This window comes from Aquarana catesbeiana, linkage group LG10 (genome assembly GCF_042186555.1).
Source record: "Aquarana catesbeiana isolate 2022-GZ linkage group LG10, ASM4218655v1, whole genome shotgun sequence".
Lineage (NCBI taxonomy): Eukaryota > Metazoa > Chordata > Amphibia > Anura > Ranidae > Aquarana > Aquarana catesbeiana.
This window is the reverse complement of record NC_133333.1, coordinates 127198047-127221307: the sequence shown is the minus strand read 5'-3', so window position 1 is coordinate 127221307 and position 23261 is coordinate 127198047. Positions and strand designations below refer to the sequence as shown.

Genomic DNA, 23261 nt, shown 5'->3' with positions numbered 1-23261 from the left:
CTCTGTGCAGGCCAGTCAAGTTCCTCCACCCCAAACTCGCTCATCCATGTCTTTATGAACCTTACTTTGTGCCCAGATCCTAATCATTTGGTGGCGGGAATGCCATTAAAGTTCATGTGTGTATAAAGGCAGGCGTCCCTATACTTTTGGTAATATAGTGTATCTGCATGTATCCAGCAGTAGAATTAACCCCAAGCTGCACTGAAGCCTGCACTTATGTTTATATGGACTGGTAATCATTTGCTAGAAACTGGATAGAGAAAGATTGATTGTACAGTCCCAGTTTGTGCACATACGTGGAAAGATCCTGAGCGCATAGCCTCTGGGTGGTATGTTGCTGCCTGTTGAATCCTCATTTAAGTGGAACAGGTGCTTGTCCTCTTCAATGACTTTGCTGATGAATGATTGCAGTACTGTACAAGCCTACAGTAAATGCATATTGAGATGAAATGTGTAAATACAATGTTGCAATTATTCTCAGTGGATAACATACAAGATGCATCTAATTAAATAATCTTCTTTGCCATTAAAAAGAGATAGTGTGCCAGACTTTCTGCTGTGGGATGTTTCATGGATCCATGCATTTATTGAGTTTTAACCCTCATAGCGGGGGAATCCTAAATTGCCTTGGTGTGCAGCTAAGTCCATATATCTGCCAACATTTATTGTACAATATTGTTGTCCAGTTTAGCATGAATTCAGGGGATGGATGCTTGAAATATATGTTTTCCCTCCTGGATACATGCTCCATTGTATCACTAACTGCTTTAATTATAATGGGGGTGAGGGCTGAGTTGTTATATTGGTAAGGAGTATCCATGTTTTTGATAATAAACCTGTTTGATATTTGAGTGCACATATGTTCTCCTTGCTCTTTCTTTAGTGTTTTTTTAAGGTTAAGTAGACACCCAAAAATTCATCCTTTGCCTTTTGAGGATGCAGGTATTCCGAAGATCAATCGGGACAAAGAACTGAGCTCTCGTTACAAAAAATATAGTAGTTATCAATGTAGAGTAAATTTGGCTTTAATATTTGGATCAATATTTTAAAAGTTTACTTTTCTATATTGTTCATTAAAAGATACAGTCAGCTTAATTTGACTTGTTGGTTTATGCTGCCACACCTAATAAATCTTTCTGACTCTTAATGAATTCCTATAATAAAAATATTTAATAGTGAGTGCAAAAATGTTATTGTTACTATGCAAACTATTTAGATCTCCTTTTTTTTTTTATAAAACCCAGGAATTACCTTCATTTTTGTGAAAACCCTTTACATGCCAAAAAGAGATATTGAGTAACCAAAATCGGAAGAAATATGGATTAACAAATACAGAAGCCATCTTCTTTAGCCAGCATTCATACTGTCACACAGCATTATCTTTTGGATGTAGGGTCATCTATGGACCTTTACTTTGGAAGGAAAGTCCTATTAATCTCAGGTGGAAACTGGAGGCTTTAGGGGTTCAAGAAAGTGCTTGGATCTGATTGCTCCTCAGACTTACATTTACAATCAAAGGCTCAATAGTGCCAGTGTAGCAAAGGCAGATTTGTCCTAAACAATAGATAACACGTATGTTCAGTACATTTGTGTGTTTAGAATCAAGAGATGCATAAAAAGTACTTTTACACTATAGTGATTGTATCTGAGCAAATGGTTGACCCTTGATATGAAAATTTAGAACGAGTGGTTTAGACTTTAGTTTGTCTGAATGGTATAAAATTTGCAGAAAAACTTAATGTCAAACTATGAAATTTATTATCGTATACATGTATAAAATAATTGATTCCCAAATGTTTTTTAAAAAAATTCCACATATAACAGCCTAACACATATGCATTCAAGCAAACTCCAAAAGGACCCCATCTAATCATCATTCAAAGGATTTATGGAGCACACTTTCATTTCACTGGGGCTTACCATTCAAATTGCTTTTCCCAGTGCCTCATACAAGCTTTGCAACACAAACCAATAGAGGTGCATGTAAAACACACATTGGGAACATTGCCTTAATCCTACAGCAGCAGCATCTTTTGTAGCACTCTACAAAGTGACAACATAAAGGTGCTGTATTAGAGTTATAACATACAAATGCTTTATATAAAACAAAAGGAATGAGAGCTTGCCTAAAAAAAGAGTTGAATATTTTTTAAAAATGATATGGGAGGCACTGTCCTTTTGACATCTTATCAGAGTCATAATATATTAGAGATAACATTTTATGTGTGTATTCAGCACCAAAGTCTTTGGCCATCCAAAAAAGTGAAAGTCTGATGAAACCTGAAGCGGCATTTTTGAAATAGTTTACTCATTTTGGCTGGTTCAGTCAGAAAACATATGTATTAGTTACTAGTTTGTACTATCTCCAAACAAAGTTTTTGTTTTTAAAAACGTTGGAATTGGTAGCCTTGTGATTATCAAGGATGACCTTCCAGGGTACTTTGAGATATTTTAGGACTTCTGTGGAAGAACATCTCTTTGCTGGATCGGGGACAATCAATTTTGTCAACATTTCTATAGCTTCTTCACTAAAGGTCTTCCAGTGGTTTGGAACCTGGAAAATTCTTTTGCTTCTTTGCCATTTGGTGTATTCTACGTAATGGGTATCAGTGATAACTGCAGAAGTCCATGGAAAATATCCAGTTAATGTGCAAAAGAGGAGAACCCCAAATGACCATGTGTCTAAACTTGTATGTGCAATTAGCTTGTCTGCTGCTCCAAGACGGCACATCTCTGGGGCTGTGTAAGGCAAATTTTCAGCCATCGATTCCACAGGTGCTCCATTTCGGCAAGAGAGTCCAAAATCAGTCAATTTAATCTGGCGGCACTCTTTATCAAAGATGAGAATATTTTCAGGCTTGATATCACGATGAACCAGACCTTTTTTGTGCATGTAATCCAATGCACTGGAAAGTTGGATAGCACAACGCTTCACTGAACTTTCTGACACACCAGCCTAAAAAAAAAAAAGAAATGAGCATAAATGTATACAACTGACTACTAGTGATTTACTTTTCAACAGTACTTCAATGTGAGTCTAGATTTTCGAGTGGCTACCAGTCTTATCTTGGGCCTCTGGTGCCATTACATGTTTCACACACTATGCAATACAGTGGTCCATATTAATTACTGGCAACAAAGCAGGCAGCTCATTAGTTCATGCCAGTAGAGTGCAGGCCAAGTGTGAAAGCCGCACTTATCATCTGGGCAAGTACCTCTTTGGAATACTACTTCTTTGGACAGGCCACATATACCTGTCTACTACCTCTCTGGATGGGCTGCAGAGACATGTAGAAATAAGTGGTTTGGAATGTATGAAAGATATAATTCAAAGATAGCTGAGCCAAGCTGGAGTATTCTAAAGTATTCTAAAGATTTGCAAAATATAAAGCTGAAACATGATTTGTCGCTTGTCAGATCTATATTTACCTGAGGCTTCATAAGGGAGAAGAGGTTATCATTTGCAAGTTCCTGGGCAAAGACATAATGTCTTTCTGTCTGGAAAGCGATTCCAAAAGTATTGATAATGCATGGGTGAGTTGACAAACTGAGGGATAGACAGTATTCAATAAGGAAAACATGGAGGTCAGTTATGTTTTTCTGCATAAACTTCAGAGCCATTAGATTCCCTGTAATATAAAATAAACAAGGATATGTATCATTTTTTTTTGCACTGGTTAAGGTTTTCTGAGAGCAAGAGATTAATCTCTGCAATGTTTTGGCAAAGGATACAGCTAGATGTTGTAGACACATGTCTGTAAGTGCCTTTTACTGCATGCATGACCAAAGAAGAAACAATGGCATTAAACACAGAGGAGAAAGAGAGCCAGTTTAGCAATAAGGTCATGGAAACAAAAAAAAAATTCCATAAGTATGATTGGCACATCACCCCCCTCTAAGTCCCCGATGAAGTCTTATGATGTAACGTGTAGGGTTCAGTTATGAGGTGACATCACGATGCAACAGGAAGAGCTATGGGAAAGCTAACCAGAAATCATAGGTATATGAGGCTTGTGGTAGAGATCGAAAGCCGGCTGCAATTTGTCACATAGACCTGTATGCACGAGGCAGAGTGCATTAGTGAATGAGTGTTTTTAATCTTGTTTTAAATAAATAAATGAAGAGCACTATGAGTCTGCTTCTGTTTTGAGAAAAAATCCTGAATGTGAATGAGGTTACTGCCGAGGGAGCTGGAATACTTACCTAACCCCCTGAACGGGGATAAAGTGAGTTTGTACTTGGTTTCTATTGGTTCTGGCAATAAGGGGTGAGTACACTGGAGGTACACCGGAGGAGTTTTGTGGCACACAATTGACACATAGGTGTGGCTTTTATAGAATAAACAGGGTAGAAAACACTGAGGCTGGATTCACATCTATGCATTATTAGTGCTTTCTGCATTTTGCAGATTTACACTACAGAAGGTATTCCATAGGAAACCATGTTACATGGACTGTAGTGCAAAGCTGCAAAATGCAAAAAGCACTAAAACTGCATAGGTGTGAATCCAGCCTTAGTTTGGACTGCAGATGTCACGACAAGTGTTTACATTAATGGGACTTTACCCTGAGTAAGGGTCTGGATTGCACAGTTTGTTCATTTAATTTTGGCACACAGCATTTGTATGTATGTATGTATTCTATGCAATTTGCATTGTGTTTGTATTTATGAGATGAAATGGGTAAAAATAGGAAATAGCACACAATTCCTCTTTTGACTAACGAAGGATTGTAGTGCACAGAAGTGTCGTACCGGGAAGAAGGACTAATGCTTTGGCAAAGTCAGACCAGTGCACAAAACAGTCTGTGATCTCCATTGTAAAAAAAACAAAACAAACATAAATCATATTTAAAAATAGTCATTGACCTGAAACAAGTTTGCTAATAAAGGAGTTCTGACTTCTGTATGACTTGCTTCATTCTTGTTGAGGGTCAATGGTATAGATATATTGGAGCCACATACAGCCAGAACACTCCATAGAAATGTCTTTGTTGGAGTTAAATATTTCACTACTCACAACTGAATTTTCACTTCTTTTGGCCTAAGGTGGTCATTAAATGTATAAAAAATGCCAGTTTACCAGATACTAGAATATTTACGCGGATATAGTATTTATAGTGTATTTGGTAGATGTTTTGCACAGAAGTTTCATATCTAGATTGGTCCCCAAAGCTCATCAAGTTTGTTAAAGTACATACTTTCATAACTTCATGTTTAAATAAAATATCAAAATGGTGTCCCTCACAAAGTCTGGAGATTTCCAGCATTTGATCCTTTAACTGAATTGTACCACTTCATTTATCACTACTTTTCCACTTTAGTCGCTTGTGTTCAATGCTGTCTGTCTTACAGCAGAATGCATCACTAGTACAGTACATTAGTATCTGTTCTTTGCTGCCCTGATTGACATCTTTTTTCTTATGCCACACGTCAGCTGCTTACGCACTTTCCTCCTTGTCAGTCACTATCACTACTTCTGACCTCCCGCGGACCTATTGTACTAACCATCACTGTCAGGTCACAATGGTATCAAAGTTAAAAGCCAGCCCCATGCTTCATGTAACAGTCTAGTTAAAAAAAAAATTGCAGCATGGTTTACTCTCAGATCTTCTAAGTGGGTCATACTAAACCAGATAAACGCTCAATATTGATGCAGTGTTATGGTAACATAGAGCATGGCATGCTTTCTGTGCCTTGTGCATGATCTAAATTTATTTGTGAAGCTATTGTGATGCGGTGCCAAGATTTGTAGTGCCAAGATTTGTAGTGCCTACTGGGAATGGTATGTAAAAGATGTGCCACTTGTATGTGTATGTACTAATAGGATCAATAAATGAGGAGCAAATACTTTTCTTGTTTTGTTTTGAAAAAATATTCAACATTAACATATGGCTTTTAAATTTCCGCTCACAAAGTGCATCTGACTGCTGTGTTCCTGTAGATGAGAATACTACCCCCCCCCCCCCCCCCATTACAGTTATGCAAGCCTTTAAAGCAAGATTATTGCTTTTTTTTGTAGATATAAGGCCCAAAACACTAGAGCATTTTTCAGTGCTGATGCCTGATACATGCTTGTTTAAAAGAGAAGTGTGGGGTATTAAGACACATACTCACCTATGTGGATGCAGCATCAATCCAATGCTGCATTTGTCCCTTGCCGCCTCTAAACCAAAAACTGAGTGATCAATGACCATTGATCGCTCAGTTCTCGGTCTTCAATGGGCAGAGAACTGATGACTGTCAGTCACTAGCTCTCTGCTCTACCCCCCCAGCACTGGAGCACCGGGCTGTGGAGGGGACATGAGCAACTGGCTCAGGCTCTCAGTGGTGTGCTGAAAGGCTAAACCAGCTCCAGGCATTTGGGTGGATCCTAAAATTAAATTGTTACTAAGCCCACAACAGCAAAACCAGCCTGTATATGCAGTAAAGCATGCTTGTTATACTCACGATGGCACCTAAGGGGTGAATCCTCTGCATTGTGTAAAAAGACTGTTTGATTCTGTCTTCCCTGTCCCCCCCCTTCTTCCACTGTCCACAATCTGCTGAATGAACAGAGGCTAGGGGACAATCTGCAAATGCTCAGTTTTGTGTGTATTGCTAGACAGTTTGGCTATGTGATCAGCACAGGGCCAATCAGCACTATCCAGACAGAGGGTCAGGGGTCAGCCTGATAGGACAGCCAGAGCAGAATGAAAACTCCTACAAGCTTTAACCAGATACTGATATAAGTCACAAGACTGCCCAAACTGCTGATTAGAAAAGGTATTTAGCAGTTTATATTTACTAAAAATATTGAATTTCTATGTTCTGTGTACTGTGGGAGACCAGATATAGTGAGAGCAGGGTCCTGGGTTTAGTAACACTTTAAAGTCGGGATCTCTCCAGAGCCTGGATGGGTTTAGTGACGTCAGCTCACTGTTGGCTGAACACAGTTCACAGACATGTAGAACGAAGTGCACTCCTGGAATCTCCTGGCTTTAGCCCTACTTCTCTTTAAAGCTACAGCCAACTCTTTCATTATGATCTTTTGTTCTTATTTTTGCATAAAATTGCTGTCATGGGTCACAGTACCCGACTCTAAACCAACAAACAATCCTGATATCCCATGTATAGTATCACAATTAATTTACACAGGTCCACTGAGTAAGACATTGCACATATACGGCTCAGTATCTGACCCCATTTGCACAGAGAATGACATCTTCTATTACCTATACACAGGGCCAGGACAAGGGGTGGGCAGGAGGCGCAGTTGCCCTGGGTGCAGTGAAGCAAAGGGGCAAAAAATGTATGCAGGGTGGTACACTAATTCTATGGCATGTAATAATAGTGGGTTAAGGGGGGTGCAATTCTGGTTCTTTGCCCTGGGCGCTGGACAACCGTGTCCCGGTACTGCCTGTACATGAAAGGTGAGCATCAAAAGTTTCACTCCTACCTCTTGACTGGTTCATTGCAAGTAGTACGTGTCCATAAGAACCACTACCCAGCTCTTTGACAATAGTGTAATTTTCTTCAACTTTAATCATTGGTAGGTTTTGAGAAGTTAAAAATAACATTTCTTCCAGGTAGTTCTCATTCCACCTTTTTTCATTTAGGTTCATATTTTATAAGGTTCTTAGATTTCCTTTCCTGTTTAGGGAATAAAAAAAAAATAGGTATAACTATTTTTTTTTCTTCAATTCTTTATGGGTATGCAGTAGATAACAGTAACATGACATTACAGCATATTCCTGATAAAGGTTATCCATGTTAATATAACGGACAGCCAAGTACAATAGAATAATAATCATTAACCAACTAAGAGATCAGATGTCTATAAGGTAACAAATCATATCAAACCTTTTGAATAATAGTTAACTGTGGAGAAAAGTGTTGCCATGTGATAAACACTATCTGAAAGAACATGCCTCGTATGAACATGAGAGGATCATCTCACCAATAGTTCAATTAATAGATAAAACGGGACAATCTGCGCTAAACCTTTATGCGCATAAAAAAATAAAAATTTTTTAGAAAGTTAAAAAAATATATATTCAAAAATGAATATGTGAACAAAAAAGGCGCAGCGTCAAACAAAACCAGAATATCCAGCTTATAGAAATGTGTAGGAAAGAAAAATGTGCAACCAAATATATAAACTATGAGTAGTGATGTGACAATATATTATCAACACTGTAACAATTGAAAACTGTGTTTAAACACTTAGTGGCAATTAACTACAAAGGGGCTATGAAACAATCATATGTTTTATAGACCAAAGATTGCTGTAAGTGTAGTGTCCAAACAATAAACAGATATTTATATTACCAGGTGGATCTCAAACTATAGAGATCATACGTTAAAATGATTGTGTTCTGTTCATCAATAATCAAAACAAACAACGCAGCTTGCCAGATTAGGTGGATCTCAAATTATAGAGATCATACGAGCGCACACAGGAGGAGTGGAATCGCCAACAGATGAAGTGATCAGCGATGGCAGGGCTCTTCCTCCTACTCCCGCTCCACACTGTTGCAGTACTTTAAAAGGTTTTTATTCAAAAAAAGTTTTTTATCAGTACTGACATCCAACACAAGCGGTATGCAAACAATTCAAACACAGCCGTGGCTCAAGCCAGCTAGCTGATGCGTGATGATGTCACGATCTAAAGCTCCACCCAATGCGTTTCCCCATAGAAGGCATCAACTGCCTCCTTTCCCAGTTGATGCCTTCTACAGGGAAACGCGTTGGGTGGAGCTTTAGATCGTGACATCATCACGCAACAGCTGGCTGTCTTGAGCTGCGGCTGTGTTTGAATTGTTTGCATACCGCTCGTGTTGGATGTCAGTGCTGATGAAAAACTTTTTTGAATAAAACCTTTTAAAGTACTGCACCATGAAGCCTCTCTCTTCTATCTTATGATATATATACCCTTGCATGGAGTGTTTCCTTTGGAGGATCCAGGAAATTAAACACAGCAACAGTGTGGAGCGGGAGTAGCAGGAAGATCCCTGCCATCGCTGATCGTTTCATCTGTTGGCGATTCCACCCCTCCTGTGTGCGCTCATATGATCTCTATAATTTGAGATCCACCTGATCTGGTAAGCGCTGCTGTTTCTTTTGATTATTGATGAACAGAACACAATCGTTTTAATGTTTTCTGTTGCCTCATGAAGTTTTGGATATAACATTTTCAGCAGTTTATGGACTATACCATATAGGAATGTCATCTTTCAGAAATTGTCACTAAGTGGAGAGGGAGCACCCTTGCCTCGTTCCATTCCCGATATTAAAGGAATTGGAGGTAACTCCATTTACTCTCACTGTCGCTTTGGGGTTCGAGTATAGGGCAGAAATCCAGGATAGGACAGAGGTTGGCATCTCTACGTGTCACAGCGTGGCATGAAGAAAAGACCAATTTACTCTGTCAAATGCCTTTTCAGTGTCCGTTGACAGTAGGGGTGCAATGGATCGTCACCGATCCGTGATCCGAACGGTTCAGCCTGTTCGGATCGGCACAGATGCGCTCTGCGGAGCGCGCTGCCGCCTCGGCCTTAAGAAAGGCCGCGGCTTCGGCCTAGCTCCGGAGCGGCGGCCATCTTGGTACACCTGGCGGCCGTTTACCATGTGATCGCTCCGTCAAATGACGGAGCGATCACTTGTAAACAAACCGGCGTCATGTCATGACGCCGATTCCTCTCTCCCCTCTGTGTACTGATCTGTACAGTGGAGGGGAGAGATCAGATAGCAGCAGTGCCAATACTCTGCCATACCCTGCCAATACTCTGCAATGCCCTGCCAATACTCTGCCAATACCCTGACTCTGCCATACCCTGCCAATACTCTGCAATACTCTGCCAATACCCTGCAATACCCTGCTAATATATTATTACAGTGGGGGAAATTGCGAATATTACAGTGAGGGAGATGACGTGGATATTACAGTGGGGGAGATGATGTGGATATTACAGTGGGGGAGATTTTTTTTTAGTTGATCCGAGGAACGATCCGAACCGTGAGTTTTTTGATCCATTGCACCCCTAGTTAACAATAATATGAGTGGTATATTGAGTGACTTGGCTCTCGCTATAACAGTAATAGTTCTAATCGTGTTATCTTGGGCCTCTCTATTCTGAATAAAGCCTACCTGATCGAGGCGAATAATACGCTGGAGAACAGAACCCATTCTTTCAGCCAAGATTTTGGTGAATAGTTTTAAGTCGCAGTTAAGCAGGGAAATGGGTCTGTGGTTGGCACACAGGAGCGGGTCTTTGCCTGGCTTTGGTTTGACAGAAATGTTTGCACTTAGGGGGTCTGGGGGTAAGGCATGGCCATCTAAAATGGCGTTGAAACCTGTGTTAAAAGGGGATGCTAACTGGTTACGGGTGACTTTGTAGTATGGGGTAGTAAAGCGGCCCGGCCCAGGAGCTTTCCCTGTGGGAGAACCCGCTGGAGCACCCCCGAACTCTTCAACAGAGATCGGTTCTGAGAGCATCTCAATTTCCTCATCAGTGAGTGACGGAAGCCGTGCAGCCTTAAGGTAGGCATCAATAGCTGCTATCTTGTCTGGGGTACTATCTGCAGCAGGAGATGTGTGTAGGTTATAAAGTGATGCATAAAATTCACAGAACGTCTCAGCCAACTCTGAGGATGAATGGATTTTAGTGCCCGAAGGAGTGGAGAGCGCCACAATGTAGGACAAATTGTGTCGGTTTCGTATAGCGTTTGCCATTCATAGAATGCTCTACGGGCCTTCGAGAGTTTACTTTTGGCCTGGAACAACGAGTGATCTCTAATCTGCTCTATAAGCTGAGGTATAACTATTTAACAAATACAAATGTAATATTGTTTTTGATCAACAATCTGTTAAAGAATGATTGTAAAACTATTCTATTATATCAATGTTTAACTCTTTTAATCCCCAGAGAAAGATGTATGCATTACTAGAAGTCACCTCTTCAAGTTTTGCTTACAGTGGGACAAATTAAGCTGGCCTTACACCTGCAGAGCTGTAAATTTACTATTTCAGAACATTAGTTCAATTAACAATAACTTAGAGGAACTGCAGTCTGCTCACATAATTTGTAATAAAAACATCTTTGCCATTCTGAAGCTTCCCTCCAACCACTTTGCATATTATTTTATATATATACTGTGATTCTGTACTTGCCAAATATGCTGCAGAAATCTCCCTCTACTAAGTCTGGCTGCAGCCATTTTAACTGTGGGCAGCTGAAGCTGCTGCCTGTTCACTTCCTGGATTTACACAAACACACAGAGGCAGACTTCAAGCTCTGCAGCCCTGCAGCTTTAATTGGCCCTCTTATGACTCATCCCCCCTCTATTCCTGGCAAACTCTCACAAGAGAGAGAGCTGTGCATGATGTCATAAGCCTAGGCTAATGACCAGACAAGAAACACGAAATGGGCTGTATAAGGTATTTACTGGCAGAATAAAAACGTTTTACTATCCAAAGTTAAAACAACAAGGGCAGAAGATTTAATAGATGGAAAGTTGAAAAAATGACTGAAGGTCCGCTTTAAGTTAAAAGGGATGATCTGACAATCAGTTTCGACCAAAGCAAGTGAAAAAAAATCAAAGGACAAGGATGGAAAACTGAATTTAATTCAGAAAAAGTGTAGCTAGTCTTATGCCCATGCACTTGTCAAAGTTATTATAGAAGTAGAACTATTGTTCTATGAAAATCGAGAAATTAACCAGTTCAATACAGGGCACTTTCCCCTCTTCCTGCCCAGGCCAATTTTCAGCTTTCAGCGCTGTCGCTGTTTAAATGACAATTGCGCGGTTATGCTACGCTGTACCCAAACAACATTTTTATCATTTTCTTCCTACAAATAGAGCTTTCTTTTGGTGGTATTTGATCACCTCTGCAGTTTTTATTTTTTTGCTAAACAAATTAAAAAAAGACCGAAAATTTTGAAAAAAAAAGTTTTTCTTTGTTTCTGTTATAAAATTTTGTAAATAAAGTAAGTTTTCTCCTTTTTTGATGGGCACTGATGAGGCTGCACTGCCGGGCATGGATGAGGTGACACCAATGAGGTGGAACTGATGGGCACTGATATGCGACACTGATGGGCACTGATAGGTGGTGGCACTGATATACACCACTGATGGGCAATGAAAGGCTGCACTGATGGGTACTTATGGGTGCCACTGATGGGCACTGATAGGTGGGCATGGATGGACACTGATGCACACTGATAGATGGCACTGATTGGCATCACTGATTAGGAGGCACTGGCAGGTATTGCTGGTGGGCACTGATTGGCATCATGTGTGGGCACACATTGCCACCAGGGATGCCATACCTGGTGGTCATCAGTGGTGGCCATCCCTGGTGGTCCTGGGTGGGCATATGAGGGGGGCTGCGCTGATAAACAATCAGCACAGACCCCCCCTGTCAGAGGAGCAGCCGATCGGCTCTCTTCTACTCGCGTCTGTCAGACGAGAGTGAGGAAAAGCCGATAAATGGCTCTTCCTGTTTACATCATGATCAGCCACGATTGGACACGGCTGATCACATGGTAAAGAGTCTCCGTCAGAGACTCTACCTAGATTGGAGTTGCTGTCTGCCAGACTGACACGCCGCAACAACGATCGCCGCGTTGCGCGCCCCCAGGGGTGCGCAGCGGCTTGTTATCTTGAACACGTCATATGGATATCGCAACCATTTTGCCAACGTCATTTTGCTATATGGCGGTCGACAAGTGGTAATATGATACTCGCATGAAAAGTCATTTGAAATCAGTTGAGTCCATGAAAACATTTACTACAGATCAGTTTTCTAAAAGATCAGCTATCAAGACAGGCTTAGTTTTTACAGATCTCAGATTTTTCAGTGATTCTCAATTTCATGCACAACTTGGTCAACATTCTTGACTTTAGCAGAGGAGATGGAGGATATGGAAGGTTACATTGTAGGGAAGTGGTGGAATATTGCACCTGCATTGTATTGCAGAAAAACTTTACAGTGGGCCATGAAAATTCGGTATAGGCAACAAACTAAAATACCGTCCCTCCACAGTGGTTGGCACATTACATTTTCATAGCCTTTTAGGAAAATGCAGGCAGAGAAGAACTACCGTAATTGTCAGAGTTGGTTGTTAGAACGAGCAGAGTTGCAGCCCTTTAAACACTGATTTGGATCAATTTTATTTAGTTTTTTAAAAATGTTATACTTGTGATTTAAAATTTAAAATTTATTTTAAAAAAAACGTATTTTACAAGCAAACAATACAGAGTACAAACATAAGACCTCATTGACACGTGCATAAAAATGCAGCTTTTTTTATGCTTCTGATCGCAGCTCCATTTAAGCCAATATGTCCATGCCCATTGTGGCATTTAGATTGCCATTTTAGAGCAATGTTCAGGGGCATAAAAAAGTCCCAAACCTGGACAGGAGAGGAGCTTACTGGCATAATTGACAAGCATATTTGCATAAATGCATGCATTCACTTAAAGAAGAAGTATAGCCAAAGCTATACTTCTCCTATGTTCTGCACTCCTGTGATCCAATTTCAGCCAACAGTGGGCTGAAGCCTGCAGGCGGCTGAAGTCACAAAGCCGGTTTATGCTTTGGAAAGATCCCAACCATATGGTCGGGGTCCACCCAGAAACTTGGACTGACAGCTGGCTCAGCCTCTCAGCGATCCGCCAACCGCTCCCATCCCCTCCACAGCTCAGAGCTCCAGTGAGCGCTGGGGGGGGGGGGGTCACAGCAGAGAGCCAGAGACTACCAGTCCCCGGCTCTCAGCTCACAGAATACTGAGAACTGAGCGATCAGCGTTCTTTGATCGCTCAGTTCTCAGACCCAGCGGAGGACAGATGCAGCAGCAGATCAATGCTGCATTCACCTAGGTGAGTTTAAGTTATTTTTTTACTAAATTCCGTACTTCTTTTTTTTCATTGGCTACAAAAAACTAATATTCAGACCAGTTGAATGAGTTTATGCTCATATGCTTCTAAACACCATACACTGTAAATGTGCAAAAATACACATAATTATAATAATCATAATTATACACCAAAACGAACATTTTACGCTTGATTTTTCTGCTCTGGCAGAAAGATCCATCATAGATAGGAGAATTTTAATGCGCTCATGTGCATAAAGCCTAACACTGGCTATACAAAGCACTATGAATGTTTCAAAGAGAGTCAGAGTCTTTCTCGCTCCAAAATTCTGTATGGATCCCACTGCAAAAAGCTAGGGAGGGGGGTAAAAAGGGGTCTATGGTGAGTCATCTCCCGGAACTATTTAGTTGTATGTGTAAATATAAAGTATTTAATATTTCATACATACCTGACCAAAAACTTTTCCTGCAAAGATTTTAGCAGCTTAGCTTGCGCCGACAAATATTGGTATTATTGGGTTTAGGCATAAGTTAAGCCCATTATATACTGTAATGGTTCATAAATGTTTGGAATTTTCTTTCTTTCAGATATAACCACGCACTATACCCAGATGTGAATAAAACACTCCATCATAGAATAAGTTCTACTGGGGAAACAGCAGAGCTTAAAAAGGGCTTGTGTGTAGAACTTCAGTCTTGATCAGGCAGTCCAAAACTGCAGTGTGCTAGAATCTCCCATGGATCACCCTTGAAATAAATAACCTTAGACCTTTCCCAATAAATGACATATGTAATCATCATCAATTCACTATCACCTTGTAGTGCCAAGTGTAGTGATCTGTAGATAGAGGTAATGTTCACCCATATCAAATGTCAGAGCCAAGGCAGGTTTACATAGAGAAAATGTCCATTTTCATTGAAGATTTATTTGATCTGTTTTATATATATATATATATATATATATATATATATATATATATATATATATATATCATGTTAACACTTTAGTGTACCCCCGCCTTTCTAAGATATCGCAATGCCTGCATCTTCTATATAAGAAGACTACTACTGAAGGATGTAGCCCTTCTGTTTTGATATTAGGACATGCTTAGTGGTTTCAGTAGCAGAATGTATACAGTAGGTACCCCAATTGTCTTTACTACATAAACTGGATACCCAGGAGTCCAGTTATTGTGATCATTGTGAGAGATAACATACACATGCCCTAACTGCATTGGGTTAGCTGGTATTAGTAGATGTGCTACACTGTATTCATATAACTTTAGGTAAATTATGCTAACAACATTTTCAAATTAAAACTTCTGAGGATCACATAAAAATGAAAGTAGGAAACCAGCAAAACATTTACAATTTTTATGGAGTGGAGTAGATTTAAAGCTCATATTTGTTTTTAATTATATTTTGCTTTCCATGGTTCCTCCTTTCCTCCCTCATTAATATGCAAGTGCATTTTTAAATAAAACCTTTAAAATGAAATTATATACCTTATTTTCAACCCAGTGATGTGATTACACTCTAGTCTCTGTGTTTCTCTATGCAAAGCAGGCAGATCATAGCTGGTGGGAGGGGCCATCAGTGTCCTGTACACAACTTCCTCAGAAAACAACTCTTAAGAGTCCTCAGCCCTGATGCAAGCAGTGGTCTGAGTCTTGGGAAGAGTTGTGCAAATATGAAAATGTCAGCCTGGAGGAGTGGGCGTTCCTAGACAGGCTGCCTTTGCATGCAGGCCACCTTAGGTAACACCAACATGTGCTGAGCCTCTATGATTGAAAAAACAGAGATTTAGTGAAAGAAAACTGGGTCAGGGACAGTACGGCTGGGGAGGAAAGGAAAAAGATGATGCTGGGCATTTAGCCAGGCAATAAGGCAAGCTGTCTGACTTGCTGCAACTTCTAACCAACACTGTGAGAAGCTCACAGTGTGCAGTGAAATCAGAGTAAGCAGATACAAATGTGCAATACTCAAACTACGGCTGGCATTCAGTTGTCAGGTTTTTATTGTCATCGGTGATCCCATCATTAGGAAAGAAACTAAAGGAAAACCTTCTCTACTGGTGACAAAGACTAGGTACACACTTGTGTGGGCTGTGCGGCCTGCGTATGCTTGGGCACAATAGCTCATTCATTTGAATAGGCTGCTGTGCCCCATGAAACGCAGAAAAGAAGCCCTGCACTACTTTGGAAATCCCAGCCTATGTGGTAACTGCAAGTACAGCATGGTTCCCAGTGCAGGTGTAATTTCTAGTGCGTGTCATTAGGATTAATGGGGTCCCACATTTCCCTGTGCGGGTGTTGCAGCTGCAGGAATTTGTGCGGGTCCCTCAGTGGCACCACCCACACAGGTATAAACCTAGTATAAGGTAGTATTAAGCACAGTGTAAGTTTAGGCGTGTTTAGGCACGGCAAACGTGTGAGCGTTAATTGATTTCATTGAGCAGAATATTTATTTATTCTGCCCATTGAAATCAATTAAGCATTAAGGCATGTTTGGATGAATTTACACTCATCAAGCGTTTTTTCTGCTTCTACATGCCCCTGCTTCTAAACTCCTCTAACTGTGATGTGTGCATAGATACATAGGCTAACATGCAGGGGCGTTTAGAGGCAGAAAAGAAAAATGCCAGTTGACCCTAACAACCTTATTTAAAGTCAGTGTATATTGTTTAGTCTGTGTGAAAGTCATAGAGTCTACAAACTATGGTGTGTATATGTGTAAAAATTAGAAAATTGATCAGTCCTGATGTACTGACGACCTCATCCCATTTCTTGAGGCCCTAAAAGTACAGAACATTGCAAACACCTCCCAAATGATCCCTTCTGGAAAGTAGACAGTCCAAGGTATTTAGTAAGAGGCATCATAGGCTTTATGATGTTATAATTTTTATGTTACAATTTTTTGGAAAATGAAGAAATGAAATCAATTCTTTTTTCACAAGTTTTTTAACATGCCATCACCAGAGCAGTGCAGTGTCACCACATGACTGATCTGGCGGAGATCAGAGACACTGAATGGTAACAGTATGGTGATTGTATGTAAAAAAAAAACCAAATATATATATATATATATATATATATATATATATATATATATATATATATATATATATATATATATATATATATATATTATTTTTTTTTTTTTTTAACAATTTCTTTTTCATACAGTGACCAAAGCAGTACTGTACTGCTCTTGGGAGGTGATCAGGATTTTTGTTTACACTATGATTGCTTAGAACAGTGATGATCACTGTTCTAAGCAATCGTTTTTATGATTGCTTAGAAATTGTGATTGCTGTGACTGGCCCCAGCTATCACATGGTATGGGCCCACTGTAATTGGCCCTGTACCATGCAAATACTGTGACCAATCACAGAGATCACAATAGTACACAATGAATGGCTATGAATGAAAGCCATTGTGTACAACTGACATGTGATCGCTGTAATTGGTCATAGTGATCAAATAGTACCATGGCCGGCCCAGTACAATGGTGTCTGGTGGACACAGCAGATCGCAGATCGCACCACTGCACGGCCTCTAGGATGTACATGAGGCGTGTGAGGGGCAGGATGTCATAGGACGTCCTCCCGATAATGGTACTCCCGCCCAGCGCTATTATTGTAATAGGCCAGACGGGAGGTGGTTAAAATGGATTTGTGACCAGGGTGTGAACATTTTAAGTAGTTCTAAAGCCAAAACACTTTTTTACCTTAATGCATTTCCTGCATTTAGGTATAAAACGTCTCACTACTACTTCTATCCAAGCCCCCCATCATAAACACTTACCTGACTCCCTTTACTGATTCAGTGCTGTCTTGGCTGCAACAATGCTCTCTTTTCCTGGTCTCACAGGAGACCCGTCTCTTGCTGCTGTCAGTCAAATCCTGTGAGGAAGGACTGTGGCTGAGCTGTACCCAGAGGAGGAGAAGGGGACTCCAGAAGAAGGAGTAAGGGACTGCTCTGTGCAACATCAATGCACAGAGCTAGTAAGTATAACATTTTTTTTATTTTAAGACAAAAAAGTTTGCCTTTAATATCACTTTAAGTATATATGTATTCTTAAGAAGCATTATATTAATAACTACAACAAGGTGATCTCTGTAGCTACAGCTATTGTCAAGAAATTAATCCTCAAAGTTTCCAAGAGAAGGACTGAACACTTTTAGCCTTAGTCCAGCCTTTGCTCTTCCTCTTTTCCTGTGTACCTGCTCTGTTTGCATCTGAAAATCAGAGGGCTGAAAGGCTGCCAATTCACTACTGGTAGAGAAAACAGGGTGAACTAAGCTGCTGAAACTGATAATGCTTTTACTGTTACTTTGAGGATGAATTATTCCATAGTGGCTGAAGGTCAGTGATATGTGAATACTCCCACCGCCTTTGCACAGTTTCACTTAAAATAGACCTTGCAGTAGCTTTACAGCTTTGCATGACATTGCCTAGGCTGGCAATGCTGTTATTCATCTGCTGCAGGTAGAAGAAAGCATTTACTTAGTCTACTCTCCATCAGTGATCAATCACAGGGCTTCGTTTTTCTCAGAGAATAGGTGCAGGCTTCACATGCTCATTGCTAACTCCCCCAGTGGAGAGAAGCACAGCGGTTGGTGAGACCAGCTCTCAGAATCGTGTATTGCACAGGGCCCAAGTGTCTGGAATGTATATCGTGCAGTGCTTGGGAACGTGTATTTGGGGCTGCTGTGGAAGAGGCTGGTGTGGTAGACCTCCTCTTCTGCTGTTATAGGGATAGTGCAGTGCAGGGAGGTTTCTATGTTTACAGCTGTGATCACAAGGCCAGGTGGCGGTACTCAGTACTGACGCGTTTAGCCAAAAAGAATCCCTGATCACTCAGACTGCAACATTGTAATTTTGTAGCAGTCTTTACTTTATAGCAAGTGATCTTTGTCAGAGCTAATACATTTCTATTAGTGTAACACTTAGCATGCATGCACTAACCATAAAAAAATATATCTGGTCCACATTAATTTTTATCCAGTAATTTATCTAATGCTCTCACCTGCTCCCTTTTGCTTATGGAGACTAAATTAAAATTGAGTGGAACTATTTTTATGTTAAGACTAATTAAACAAAATAATTATAATAACAACAAATAAAGCTTATATAATTTGTTGCACTGTTTTATTTGCAATTTTTACCATATTCTTTTTTCAGAATTGCTGTTAAAAAAATAAAATAAAATAAAATAAATAAATAAAATAAAAAATGTAATTATTGCAAGTACAGCACTTTGTACATTGCTCTTAGCCTTATTAAATTACCCTGATGATATGCCATATGAGGAAACATAAATAAATATCACTAATTTGTGAACTTGTTGGTAAAATGAGACCATGGAGTATGTTAGCTCCATTCATGATTATACACCAGTAGCACCTGCCAGTATCTGGATTCATCTGGTGTCAAAGCTGAACAGCACAGCCACGTGAAAATTCACACTTCCAGATATGCTCTTGCAGGCTAATATAACATTAGTGTGCAATGTGCAAGCATAATGCACAAACCTATCGCAAACAATTAGATTTAAAGTTTAATCTGTTAATGGGCTCAGAACTATTAAAAAAGATTACTAACTAATGCATGACTATGTATTGAACATTTCTTTTTAGCTTATCAAACTAGCAATCCACAAAAAAAACAATTATAGATAGGTACTAATGATCCCACTTCTAGTTAGAATGTCCTTACTGGACCATATCAAAATATATGCAAAACGGCACACATTATTTTAAAATGATGACTGTATTAAATATATAGCATTCAACTACTGCAGATTGGTATTGCATGTGGAGGTTATTGGAGGCCAGAGTTCTCTATTATTTTAATTCACTTTTTCTAAGTTTTTCTAAGTTGCATTTCCATTTCTTAGGTATGTTGTAGAAGCTTGACAAAGGAACCAATTTTCAAGTTATTCTATGTAACAACCAGCCTAATAAATTATCTATTTACTGAATTCCATAACATTCACACTTGCATATTAGATGCAATACAAAATAAATGCATGAGGTAAAAATGCAGTATAATAATCCCATACCTGAAACGAATGGTGATGATGTGCTTCTACGTTGAATGCTCCTGCTTGACTGCCAGCTACTGAAAGATGTTTGTCCACATAGTCATTTGTCAGTTTGTGTTACCGCTTACTGCGGCAGCAGCTGGAATGACACTTTTAGTATTGTATAGCTGGAGAAACTGCTGCTGTTCTTTTTCCTGGCAGGTTGAATAAAAACAGAGCTAGAGGTGAATCTGTAGGCCTGCCACACACATTTAGTGCCCTTTCCAAAAAGTGTTTCTAAAGTTAGACTCTCTGAGTGCTACCACCGCCTAACACCTCAACTTGTTGTTAACATTATTCAACCAGTCTGAACTAGTGTTCCTTCTTAGCATGCAGGTTATCCATCTCCCCGTCACTTTTTTTTTTTTTTTTTTCTTCTTCTTCATTAGAAGCTCTATTTATAATACCCGCATTTCATGTTCAGAACTCTCTGCACAGAACATGTACAGGAAACTTATCTGACAAGTTCAAAGTGCTAACAACCAACTTAATTAATAATCAATTTGAATGTACGCATGTTAAAATAAATATAAATACTATACTTATTAGCTTGCATAATGTTGCTGATTATTTTACAACATATTATTTTAACTATAACATTCATATTTAATATTGACATGCAAATCCCCTCTTCTAAATATGAATTGTTGCACTGATTGTACTTGTGCATACATTTTTTACTAATGTAGAACATACACATAGGTGTGTGTGCAGCCCATTGCTTTAGGGTGTGCACCCCAAAGCTCAAACATACATGTGTGTGTGTGTGTGTGTGTGTGTGTGTGTGTATGTATATAGTGTCAGTAGGGCAGTGGATGATGCCAGTAGAGCAGTGGATGTGTCAGTAGGACATTGGGGGATGTCAGTCAGTAGAGCAGTGGACGTGTCAGTAGCACAACTGACGATGTTAGTAGGGCAGTGGATGCTGTCAGTAGTTTTTTTATTCATATTACTATTTTTTTTTTCTTTACAATATTATTATTTTTTTCCCAGGGGTCTGAAAGGAAACTTCACAGTCTACCCTTCACCTGACCATAATTGATGGGTAGATTGTGACTGACGAATTGTCGAGCCCGGGATTAGGGTGTACCCAGGCACACCCGGGACACCCTGTGCGCACGCCTATGAACACACATGGACTAACAAAAGTCATAGCAAAGCAGGGAGTCCTGATTGAATCCATAATTGTTCTATGTCAATAGCTCATAAGTACTGAGGTCATCGAAATCAGCATGGCAGACAAATGGGAAACATTGCAACTTATATATTTCCTAACTACTGGTTTCCTCTCAGTGTTGGTATTGGTTACTGTAAAAACTAAAGTAGCTACATATGGTCAAACCCCTGTCCCAATATTTCTTCTTGCCCTGGCTGACTAGATACATATGCCTAATAAATATGTTCAAGTAGTACCTCTGACTATACAAGAATATTAGATACTGCACACACCAGCTGTACTCTAACCTCTTCTTTATTCATTCATAAAAGACATACACAAGAATATAGAATAGTGACGCGTTTCACACACAGTTCTTCATTCATCTAATGTGTATTGCTTTTATGCATGAATGAAGAAGTAGTTTGGATATAGCTGGTGTGCAGTCACCTATATTTCTTGTTGATTGGCTGTCAGCAAATGAGCTGGATGAGGATCTGGCTATACCAGGCAAACATGGACCGAACTGGGGTGACAAATTGCTTCATTTAACTCAAGCAGCACCTGTGAATTGCGCTATCGTTATTAGGTCCCAAAATGTTGGCCCCTGTCTTAGGTTTCCACAAACATATCAAATGATATTCACAGTTACCTACCAACCACAACGGTAATGTTCCATATGGAGGTATGTATACCACTCAAGGTAGATGTTTGACACAGGCCCCACTGCAAAATCTCCAGGTACTGGTCCAACTCTTTGCACTCTGAATCATTCAGGATTTAAATAGCAGAGGGGTCAAATTTAATTATGTTTCCCGATGAAACGTGATGTTGATTGAGCTTTCAAAAATGCTCTTTTCAGCACAAAACATGTCAGAGGTTACACTTGCTGCTGTTTAAAGCGGAGTTGCACACAAAAATGGAACTTCCCCTTTTTGTATAATATATATATAATATAATTCCCCTTACCTGTATAATACAGGTATTTGCACCCACTTCCGGGCATAGACTCCCGCGGGGGGTCTACGCCACTTCCCGTCCCCCCCCCGCTGTCTGCTGGGAGACACACAGGTCCCAGAGACAGCAGGGACCATTCGGATTGCGCAGCGTGACTCGCGCATGCGCAGTAGGGAACCAGGAAGTGAAACCGCAAGGCATCCCTGATTCCCTTAACTAATATGGCGGCGGCAGCACCCGAGGACTGAGGGACGGTTCAGCCTCGGGTGCCGACATCGTGGGTGCCCTGGATAGGTAAGTGTCCTTATTTTAAAAGTCAGCAGCTGCAGTATTTGTAGCTGCTGACTTTTAAAAAAAAAATTTTGGCGGACCTCCGCTTTAAATAAACAAAAACTTGCTGCAAGCTGGAGCGTGGTGATTCTTTTTCTTTTTTTGATTGCTTACAATAAGGTGACAAAATAGCTTTGGAGTAGGGATCAATGTTGTCAGTGCTTTAGAAAATGCAGCATGCATATTGAACTAGAAATTCTAATATGACTTATCCTTAAAGTGATACTAAACCCACAACAGTAAAATAAGTTTTTATATGCAGCATAGCATGCTTGTTATACTCATTGTGGAACTTAAGGTTTTAATCCTCTGCATTGTGTAAAAAGGCTGTTTTATCCTTTATGCACAGATCCTTCCCTCCCTGCACTGTCTATCTGGGGAAGGCCAGCTAACACAGACAGAGTAGCTGACTTGCAGATGCTCAGTTGCGTCTTTTATGCTAGAGAGCATATTTACTTGTTGATCAGAGCTAGCCAGGTCACATTATATTGAAATCACACCAGTGGTGAAACTATAGAGGTCGCTGCAGTCACACTTGTGACTGGGCCCTGTCGTTCTGCTGTTGTGGGTGGGCCCCAAGACCTGGCATCTCCCCCTGCACCCATGACTGCCCATTTAACATGCAGTGGGGGGAGGTGGGAGGCGGCGATTGGCAACTCTATGGTTCCCGCGAGCCGCGGGATCTCCCTGGGGCTTGTTGTTCTCTCTCCGGGGGCCTCTGTCTCAGGCATGTATCGGCTTCACTCTTCAGTGAGTCGCTCTGCTTCTACACTCTTAAAGATGCATGATACATGCTCGGGTCAGAGGCCCCTCCCCTCTCCAGTGGATACATGAAACAGGGATATCCAAAACAGTCTGCTTCTAATGAAGGTGTG

General features: G+C 40.3%; 1 protein-coding gene across 1 annotated transcript; it reads right to left on the bottom strand.

Annotated features, from left to right (window-relative positions):
* Nucleotides 1-1741: 1741 nt before the first annotated feature.
* LOC141110876 (serine/threonine-protein kinase SBK1-like) lies at nucleotides 1742-20620 on the bottom strand. Its single transcript, XM_073602586.1, has 4 exons — nucleotides 19923-20620; nucleotides 7436-7629; nucleotides 3430-3629; nucleotides 1742-2956 (listed from the first exon to the last, which is right to left on the bottom strand). The coding sequence occupies exons 2-4, from the start codon at nucleotides 7599-7601 to the stop codon at nucleotides 2360-2362; spliced, it is 963 nt and encodes a 320-aa protein (XP_073458687.1). The 5' UTR covers nucleotides 7602-7629; nucleotides 19923-20620; the 3' UTR covers nucleotides 1742-2359.
* Nucleotides 20621-23261: the final 2641 nt, after the last annotated feature.